Source organism: Penicillium arizonense (genome assembly GCF_001773325.1).
Source record: "Penicillium arizonense strain CBS 141311 chromosome Unknown PENARI_contig109, whole genome shotgun sequence".
NCBI classification, from domain to species: Eukaryota; Fungi; Ascomycota; class Eurotiomycetes; order Eurotiales; family Aspergillaceae; genus Penicillium; species Penicillium arizonense.
In genome coordinates, this window is record NW_019173386.1 from 1 (window position 1) to 10,827 (window position 10,827).

Below are 10,827 nucleotides of genomic sequence, written 5' to 3' on the forward strand. Positions count from 1 at the left end.
TTCAAGTTTCTCTCTTCTATGGTGGACATGCCAAAGGAATGTGAGAAATGCCGACTGCAATTAATGATCGAGTACAACCGTCTCCTTGCTTGGGGTGAGGCGGTTGGCTTAATTGATGTTCCCGAAGGATCACATGTGGCAGTGGCCCTTGGAACGAATGCCATTGAGCTCTGTAGCATTGTATCTCGAATTGGGTGGCTTCTCGGAGAGTTCAAAGCTATCAATGCCCGTTGGAAGAATGAGCTCAACCCATACCAAGGGAATGATCAAGCAACATTGGAGGAGTGTATGAAAATGAATGTTGTGCAAGAGGTTTCAAGCTTGGCGGTAGCCTATGAGCGGACCAAGGAAGAACGCAGGCACTTACGAGGGACCGACCACATTATCAAATGGATGTTGAAAAGAGCCGGAAATGCTAAAGAGATTGTAACTCACCCTTTTCGCGTTCGATGGGTTGCAGTGGATAAAGAAGCTTTTGAGGCATTGCTTAAGGATATCCACATCTTGACTGATCGTATCCACGAGTTGATGGGAGACTACCGCCAGAAACGGGTCCATGCTGCTACTGCGAAAACCTATCGAGAGATGATTCTCGTTCGTGACGACGTCAAGGAGCTTAAAGACATGCTTGAAGCAATCACCAGTTTGATCAAGATTTCCAAGGTCTCCGGCGACACAAACATCACCATTTCCAACGAGAATGACGAGACACTTCGAGATCTTTTGCGGTTGAAGACAATCAAGCATATATCAAATGAAATCATCTTGAAGGTCGAAAATGGTGCAAATTTTGACTTTGAGAAGGAGCTAAAGGGCCTTCTCAGTGTTAAGCGGTTCGATACAATCGCGTTGAGCCATCATTTTGCTTGTACAGAGGCCGAGGGCCTGAAACTGCACCGGCCTAGGGGGACTCTACATCTAGATGGTACGAAGTTCGAGGTTTGGTTGGAATGGAAATCAATAGAGAACATTGCTAGAGGCTCTGTTCAGGACAAAGATTCCAGGTTGCGAACCGCAGTTCTTGCACAGATGCTTCACAGCAACAAGCCCCGACACCTTTATTCGCCAAATTGCATTGGATATGTGGACGATCGTGATAAGCACAACCGATACGGATGGATATTCATGATGCCTGAGGGGTCGGCCAAAGGCACCGCGTTGAAGACTCTTCACAGTATCCTGGGCCATGACTACCTTAAGCCAACTCTCGCGCAACGGATTTCTCTCGCTTGGAAGCTGGCATCCTCTCTCCAGTATCTGCACCTGGCGGATTGGCTTCATAAAGGAATCCATAGTGGCAATATCATTTTTCCGTTTGACGAGGAGACTTTTGATGTCGAGAAACCAATCCTGTCGGGATTTGAGTATTCGAGACCAGAGAGCAATAAAACGACTTCTCGCAGTCTTGACCCTAAATGGGACATATATCGATGGCCAGGCATTCAGAATGAGGCGCCGAAAACGACAAATTCTCGGAAGACGTATGATACTTATAGTTTTGGCTTGATTCTTCTCGAGATCGCGCATTGGCAACCGTTGCACAAGATAATGTGTCTTAAAAGATGGCCAGAGCCGTCTTCTCAAGACGCAAGAATCCGCGCCTGGCTTTTGGGAGAGGAGCGCTTTCCACCCTTCAAAGGTACAAATCCCTTGCTTGAATTGCGCAATATTGCCGGCGACAAGTACTGGAAAGCGGCCACCCGTTGTCTTATAGCACATGGCGAAATGGGGCTACAAACTCAAGAGTCTGATCAGACACATTGCGGTGAGGTCGGAGTTCGACTACAGGAAGCATTCGACAAGTTCGTAGTTGAGGAGTTGAAGGGTGTCTCCATCTGAGTTCCAAAGAACTTATAACTTCGCTTGCATCCGGAAAGACGTGCTATTTGCTTGGACTAACATAATATACTTGTCAATGATTCCATATTCTTAGATCAGACCGTTGAGGCAACTACACCAAAGAACAACGATAGAATTTAAACTGTATCATCAGAAAATTTCTGGAACACGTCGAATAATCACTGAATTAGAGCTTCACATGCTAAACTAATTCTTTTATATGTCTTTCCAATAGGTCTAATACATTAGAGTGATCCCGCCTAGCTGCAAAGTGGAACGCAGTATCTCCATCGAGGTCTTCTGTGTCGACATCGGCATTTCCCTCTAGTAGCACTCTGATAATGCTTTCGCATCCTTGACCTGCTGCGCCATGAAGTGCTGTTTGTTCGTTTTCGTCTTTTGCGTTTACATTGGCGCCGTTTTTCAGTAATAGTTTGATCACATCCTCATGTCCATTCCGAGCTGCACAATGAAGTGCTGTTTGTCCGACAGGGTTCGGAACGTCAACATTGGTACCGTCATCTAACAGTGCCTGCACAATAGCGGTAGATCCACGTGCGGCAGCATGGTGAATTGCGCTGATAGTGTTGGGGTCCGCCCCGGCTTTTAACAGGCGTTCCACGTCGTCCTTTGAGCCCCTTGTGCATGCCTCAACTAACTTATTGTCTTCAGTCATGGCTGCGACACTTTCACAATTGCAAGCCATGCATTCACCAGATACTGAGAACGACGACCAAATCGAATCTAGCTCTTCAGCTACGGGGCGTTGAGACCGATCGGGGTGTAACATTCTCTGACAGGAAGAAAGAATGGTGGCTTGCCAGTCGACCGGATGAAGATTTTCATGTATCCATTCATGAATCTCGAGAATATTTTTGGCATAAGATGAAGTTTGTGAAGATGACGTCTTCAAGACCTCACTAAGCTCTGTGTACCCATCAGGATAGGTATGAGCAACAAGCATCTCGAGGAAGACAGCACCCAAGGAAAAAATATCTGCCGACCGGCCACGTGTCCTACCCTCATCCACTTCAGGAGCGCAGTATTCCCGTGTCCTCTGGGAATTACGTTGCAAGTTTGTGGTTGGCATTGTCTTCCCAAGGCCCATTTGTGATATACCAAAGTCTGCCAAGAGCACTTGTTGGTCTTTTATCAAAATATTGCTGGGTTTGATGTCACGGTGTCGAATACCCAAAGTATGGATGTGATGTATTACCCCGATCAAACATCCGAACCACCGTTTACTGGGGGTCTTCCCAGGCTTGAGATATTCGTGTAGATTCCCATCTGCACGATCCATAATGACCGCAAATTTTATTTCTTCCTCATTTCCTTTCTCGAAGTAAGTGTGGATGAGTCGGATGACATGGTGGTGACGAGCGTAGTGGAGTATTTTTGCTTCTTGTATAAGTTTGCGCTTTTTAACGTCTTGTGACGATGAATCTACCCCAGAAGGCGCTATGATAGTTTTTCGCACGCACTTCAGACCCCTGAAATGACCAGAAATCCCTTTGACTTTTTCAACGCAATCACAGATAAGTGGTGCATTGCCATCAGGGGCAAAGGGAATTTCACTGTCTTCCTTGTATTCGCGAGGCTGATAAAGCTCGTCGTTACCTCGAGAGATACAGACACCCATGAGTTGACTTGAATGGGGCTGATATGGGGTACAGAGGGCCGCTTGTTGGAAGCAGAAAATTCTGGGACTGAGAGCAAGGGTAGCGCTTTATCTCACATGAAGCGGGGTACATCTTTTATCTCCACCGCGGCTCTCGCCTTCACCGCCTTCACGGTGAAAGTGCCTAAACCTCTGGCCACGCGCAAGAATCCGAGAAGAGATGCAGCTCCCTTCGCATCGCGAAGCATTCTCTCATTATCACCATACAATTTATTTGTTCTAGGTGGGCTTATCACGCACTTTCCGCTGCCTCCGAAAATGCCAGCGCAGCGCGACTTGTTTTGAAGCGACAGCGGCGGAGCGCATCGAACCTGATATACGACATGCCGACTTCCGGCCGGAAGAGCTATGACTCTATCGCTGGAGATAATTGTAAGCGAAATATAGTTGGTAAGTCGACATGATCACGAGGCTAATTGATTGTCTCATCTCTAGCGTATACAAAAGTTTCCGCATGCTCGCAACTTTCGATTTTCGGGAAAACTAGAGGCGGAGCTGCTTCATCAAACGCGGCGAATATCTTCTTTTGTGAGAAATGGGGGGTGGGGGGGAAGGGTGGAAACAGTGTTAACTCTGGGAACTCTTGACAAACACGCAAGCTACAATCGCACCTCGTCCAGCTGGATCAAGCCTTGCTGGATTGGACCGTGCAACTGGAGGACACCCTCGTACTCATGTCATTTGAAGCGAAGCGAACAAATGCCTTGTCTGGTCGAGCTCCCTATCGCGATATATCACGTGCTTCCTGTCGATCAGGCATGTCGATACGTAGATGATATCCTCACGGATTGGTGGGGGATAATATCGTTATAGCTTCTTTGTCGGCCGCCCATCAGTAGCCCACGCGAACCTTCCGCTATGAGTACTAGTGGCATCGACGATGAGTCACCGTAAGGTCCATATCGCCCACCTCGACCCTTTCCTCAGACGATTCTGTGTATCGGGTCATGGGTTGTTGTGTCTACCTGTTGGAAGATACAAACCCCAGCGAGCCCAAAAGTGGACTAAAAACCTGGCAGACTGCGAAGATACGGCTCCCCACCTGCCATGAAGCAATACAGAAACATCAAATTCCTCGATATCTTTCCAGGCTTGGAAAGACGCCAGGTGCCATCTGAGGGAAAGGAAAATCTCCCATGGACCGCCAGGAGCCCAAGCCACAAGGTGGCTATCCTTCAAGGCTGTTCGAATGCCGACGGACAGGTATGAGTCGGGCAGTTGTACGCGCTCGTTGGAGTTTGGGTTATATATCGGATAGACACACCGACCCATGGTCTGATGCACAGAATCCATTCGAGAAAAAGAGCCGAGGTAGACGATATGAACCTTGCAGTGATCCATCGTCGATGCAACCAGTAGTCATGGTGGAAGGGATAGACAGCGTGCGATCGTATTGGTATAGGGAAGCTCAGCAAACAACTAATTTGCTCGCGTCGCATTCGAATAACAGGAATACGAGAGCGCCCACCTATTATACGATCGGAGTCAGCAAGGCGATCCAGTTAGACGAGTTGCGATTGTAGTTTATCTGTTCGTAAAGAGTCCCCAGAGTGTCGCTTGAGACCAGACGAACAATTAGCCTCGTAGTCATGTCAGCTTGCCGACATTATTCACTTGCAATTCTCATTGGCAACGCAGTCACCATTCATGCTCGCACTCCCCGGCTGTCGCTTCAGAAAAGTCGCGCTGGGGTGCATCTGGCACTTTCCCGAGGCGACAAAAGAGCGACAAATCCACCTGAGATGAGGAATTGTACAGTAGTAATGACAGCATGTTTTGCGAGGCAGACAGCCAAAGGTTCAGGCACTCCACCGTTGTGAACGCGGTGAGGACAAGAGTGGAAGACGCGACGGAGCACGCATCGTAGTGCCCGCTTGGTTTCATCTCTGATCCAGCGAGATTAGGTTACTCGCCACGGCCCTTGTACGGATGGTGATGGCCTGCTCCTACAATAGCATGAAGATGTTAGTGGTGTTCGTGTTTGGGGCACAAGACTTCGTGCAAACAATCAGATTCGGCACAGCAGCAGGTGCGATAACTCACTCACCTTGCCATAAAGAATGGACGTCTCAAGCTTCTGCTTATGGAATCTTGCCCTTGGATATCCGCATCCAGTTGTTGGCCCGCCGCCTTGATTTGCAATAGTCCACCTAGGACATGGTGGATAGCTTGAAGCGACGAGGCCAGGGATAATGTAAGCCATGGCTTTGCCCAGAGCACTGACGGGGGTGCTGTATCCTCGGGTGCTCACTCTGGTGCACTGTCAACGGTTTCCTGCCCATCATTAGCTTGTAGATCGGAGAGGTATTTAATGACTCACATATCTGAAGGTCAAGATCAGGGAAGAAGAGACGGGAAAGAGCTCCTTTTTTTGCGCTGGTGTATATTGGACGGAATGCACAGGTGTGATTGTTTCGGATCGTCTTTGAAGTCAGTCCAGTTTCGAACAGGGTTGCGCTGAGATCCACATACCTGCAACACAGGCGGTCACATTTTCGCTTTGGAGATACGTCCCGGGGCGGAACAGTCGATCAGGTCAGTCAGCTGCTATGGTGGAGAGAGATGTTCGCAAAGAACATTCGCTTTGACCAGCTAGCCCAAGTCTCGTGTCTTTAATCGGGCACAGAAAGCACAGTAAATTTGCTGGGAATCACGTCTCTCACAGGCACTTTCTAGCTTGCTGGTCCACGATGTATCTATAGATGTCAGTACAGTTGGAAAACCAGTACTGGGTCGAAGGGGAGAACTTATCGAGTGTCTCAGACACAAGGCCTGCTCGACTTTGCGGAGCCAAGTGATAGAGTTGTAGAAGGGGGTAGGTAGAGGGCGTACATATAGACTTCTCAGCTCATCCTACCACGTACGTGCTAGGTAGCAAACGTTGAAAGACACGTGTGCCTATCCTAAGTGAGGCCTGTTGCAACCCATGCCTTCGTTTTACCGCAACTATTTGCAGCGACATTCTTAATACCATTTTGATGCCCACAGACAGAGACGAGCAAGAGTCGTAATGTTTCACGACCCCCTTAAATTGAGGCTTCGTAGTGCATTGGAGATATTCAATCAGCAATGACAGGCTCGTGTTTCTTGTTCTGATCACTTCATCTGTGAGCGGCCCAACGTTGAATCACCGAAGAGTGCCTACATTTTCTTTTCTAGAGATCATGGACATTTTTTCCTAGCCTCGCTTGAGTGTCGGTTGTCTGAGCTGTGTGTGGGTCTGTCCGTCTAGACTGCGGAAAGCGTCAGGTCACGGTTGCGTGCACGGGTACTCGACCTGTCAACCCGTTGAAGCTTGGCCTTCGTAGTTTAAACTCGTGACCATCGTAGAATAGGTACCATGAATTTTCTCTCAATTTTCCTTTTGCTCCCTCTGAATTCTACAATCTTCTATGTTGGGATTTCTGACGCTTTCAACGAATGTGGACAGAGTGTTATGATAAAATATATATCTCCTAAAGGAGCTTTCATCAGAGAGCAACTGAATATGAGATACACACACTGACCCTCAACAATACGAGGCTTGGTCACTATCATCATCATCGAATGGACTGACAACAGCCCGCTGAAAAATATTCACATTCTAGTCAAAATCCGACTGCGTCGATTGACTTTCATGGTGATAGTGAAACTGAGTACATAACCATCTGTGTCTGTATAGTCAGACTATAAAAGACACCAAGGATTGATGGAGGTAGTTTTGCCCAAACCCTTGACTTTCTCCTGCGGACAAAATGGATGCCACGAACAGCATTCCAGACCAGGAAAAAGGAGGAGAACAACAGCCCAGTGAATTGCCAATCGTTTGTGAAAAAGGCAATTCACAGGAAGCTTCTGATCATGCGCCAATGTAGAAGCTTCATAAACTCCGCCGTAAGGGCACCGCGTGTCACTTGGATCTGCAAAGCATGAGTTTTCGTGTTCCTTTCCTGCCAAAGAGGGTACAGAGGATTTCGAAAACAGTTTACCCCCAGACACACACGCTTTCTTTCCCAGCGCCCCACTCAGAATGCGCCAATCTAACTTTGGCTAGCTAAGGTACCTTCCTTGAGGCGTAACACAGTATTATTGGCTGCGGGAAAATCTGACACCCAGCGATCCGGGCTAGACGTCCTTGTGGGTCTCTGGGAAAGAAAACGTGTGTGTCTGGGGGGTAAACTGCTTTTGAAATCCTCTGTATCACAATGTGCCCCGGTTGTTCTACTTGAACCGCGACCATGACGCCGCTATCCCCTCCAGTTGCAGCAACGTCCAATTGAAGGTGGAGTGTATTAAATAGACACGGTAGCAATGAGTCTGATCGCTTTGTACAGTACTACATGTGATGATCGTTTAATCACCTACATTCTACTAGATGGTAGTAAGTTTGTGCGGAAATTTATACCAAATTGCCTTTGAAATTGGACGTGGCTTGTTTTTGTGCTACAGGGAGGATCGAAATCAGTTTCCCCACTTTGCTGGGATAGAATTCTTGTCAGACCCCAAGGCGAAACAAGCTAAATCCGCCGTTCGTCGGCGTTGTCCACGGGGTCTGGACCCTCCACCCGAGGGCCGTATGCCACAGCCAGCCAGCGCCCGCAAGGGCGTCTAGTTGGACCTGCGTGTGGACCGGTGCTGAGGGGCCTAGTGGGGGCAATTGGATAATCGCTAGTGTCCCCCGGTACGCCGGGGGTGCCGCTGCGGTTGAACGTCTCGTACGTTCCTTCTAGTTCATTTTCGGCTTGGCTCGGTTTCAAGCATTGAATCGCATTGGACTACACCACCATGTAATATGCTCTGCTGTAAATTACTCGTAATGCTCCTGCTTAAAATTCCGGCATCTCGCAGGTCCTTGCTCGCTCGTTGACAACTTTCCTTCTGTTTTCCCGCAATCTCTTGACAACGAGGTTTACCAAAGTCGTAAGGTCAATCCCATTTCGAGCAGCGAGCACTTGGTCAATGTGTTATGAGATATGTTGTTTGGGAAGTTAATATGAAGCAGAAATGGCTGGGTAAATATGTGATATTATAGTATCCAACTGATCTAGGCACTCATATTTGAGCGTTCCGTTTCCCATTCGATTAAAGTTTCAGAGGTAGATATAGCGCCCACTTATCGTCGCAATCGCAAATGCCACGATTCTCATTCTGGTCTCCTTCGGGGAGCCAAGATAGGCCATGGAGACGTCCCATAAAGCACATCGGCGCAAGCGCAAAAATTCACTACTACAGTATTTTTATGAATGCTGGTATACATGTATTTCGATAAGAAAGATGGCACCCACATTTGGATTAGATACGCTCAGACGGGTATGATCGAAGGTCACAAGATGACAGCTGTCGTCCAAGTATGGAGTAGACTGCGGCAGCGTGCGCTATGTAGTTGAATTTGATCTCTGTTCGTAGATCCTCTTACCACGAAGTCTGTTCCGCGCCGCTTTGGCTTGTAAGGCTTTCATAGTTCGGGAAGGCGAGCGTTTGGCTGGGCCAACTGCTTTATCTGGAGAAGCACCATTCCGAAGCAGCCAGATTAGCCTTTTTTTGTCTTTGAAGAACGCATTGGAAAGCGACCTCTTGACTCCACCTCGAACCTCTTGATAAGAAGCACCGTGCTGGATCAACCAGCCCAGCCTGGTTTCAAAGTCGTCTGACTGAACTTCGCGTTCAACGATATCGCCACACGGGACATGTTTGAGCGATGCTCCATTTTGGATTAAAATATCCAGATCCGTTGATATGCCGTTCTTGCAGAATGCGTATAGCAAGACATGGCCTCGAGATATGTAATGACAATTCGCTATTCCCTCCGCCAGCTTTTTGCCGTCGAGTGTCGTGATATCGTCTAGAAGGTGTATCAAAGTTTCACACCCGAATGTGCGCCATGTTGTTTGGCAAATCGCACGGAAGCGTAAGTAATCCGCAAGGCCAAGATTCATTGCGATCAACTCGACTAGCTCCAAAGGTAGAGCATGAAAAGAAGCCATGGTAACCACAGAACCTCTAGGACGGGGTAATAGCAAGTTCTGTCAGAGGACCGACTGAGCGCCTGAATTTTTTTTTCGGATCAAACTAGGGTCATGAGAGCGAGGCTGAAAGAAGTTTGGAAGGCGGAGAAACTTTTCATGAAAGGCGGTAGGTAACATCACGTGATGTGAAACGCTCGGACTGTAATTCCATGAGTAGACCTCGCCATATTGCTTTTTCGGGTACCCTATGGTACCCGCGAACTCGCCAAGAATCCATGAGCCCGTATATCACGGAATAACAGACGTAATACAGACAGTCACCCATATATATATGTATATTTATATATGTACAGTGGTGTATTTGACCTCCGATGCTTCAGAATTCACTTTTTGCCTGTCCGGTTTTATACCGCCTACTTTATTAATTTAGCCCTAATTCAACCAGCGGAGTCTCTTTTGTGGTTCCACGAGCGCTGGAGCCTTTAGGTTCATCATTCACAGTCCGCTATTATTGTGCCGATATGATAATATCCGTTGAGTATTCTCATTCCAGCGCCTTTGGCGATGTACAGGTGGTGAATGGTGTCATATATCAATGTCGATATCAACGTTAAACATAAAACAACAATAAACACCAAAAGCATGTGAATCCTCCGCCCAAGAAGATATCTGTGTGAGCCGTGTTGTTCGCATTTTTGGTTAAATTTGATCAGATCCAGTGCAAACTTGACTTTTGATCGGCCGTGGGATTCACCGAACAGTAACGGTTGTCGCACCGTCGGAAATAGAACCTGAACTTGCTGGCAAAAATAAGCTCAACAGAGGAGACAGAAAATAGGTGGCTACATTTTCCTGAGGAACGGCTGGGGAGTTTTTCAACCAACAGCAAAGCATAGCTTCCTCGTCTCACGATTTTACCAAAATTGGAATGGTCTATGTACAACCTATCACACATCTTGGAGAAGTTGATAGTATAGTTGCCCCGTTGTAGAGGACCGTAAAACCTGGGAACGCACGGGATGATTCCAGACCTGCGTTACTCCCAAGAGACCGGACACTTTTTTCGAGGCCGTCAAAGATATGAAGACTGCTTCAACTTGGAACACTCCTATCCAATAAATTCCTATAGCGATTGCCACTAAGGCAGCAGGTAATTAAAAAGGCATCTGGGCCTGCTCGGTATCAGCTGCGCTACTCTTTGTAAAGGCAGCCTTTGCGTGAAGAGCACATAGCACATATAAACTTCACGGAGCCCGAAGATATTGACCTGCTTCATCTTTCTCCCTCCCACTCTTTATTTTGTTTAACTGTTCCCTTGAGATGAGACCTGCATCACCTTCTTGCATTCGATAAATTGGACTCAAA

General features: G+C 47.6%; 1 protein-coding gene across 1 annotated transcript; it reads left to right on the forward strand.

Annotated features, from left to right (window-relative positions):
• Positions 1-18: 18 nt before the first annotated feature.
• On the forward strand, positions 19-1,839 carry PENARI_c109G08090 (prion-inhibition and propagation domain-containing protein; the record flags this gene model as incomplete). The annotated part of the gene is made up of 1 exon (XM_022637886.1): positions 19-1,839. The coding sequence occupies one exon, from the start codon at positions 19-21 to the stop codon at positions 1,837-1,839; it is 1,821 nt and encodes a 606-aa protein (XP_022482259.1).
• Between the last annotated feature and the right edge of the window lie 8,988 nt (positions 1,840-10,827).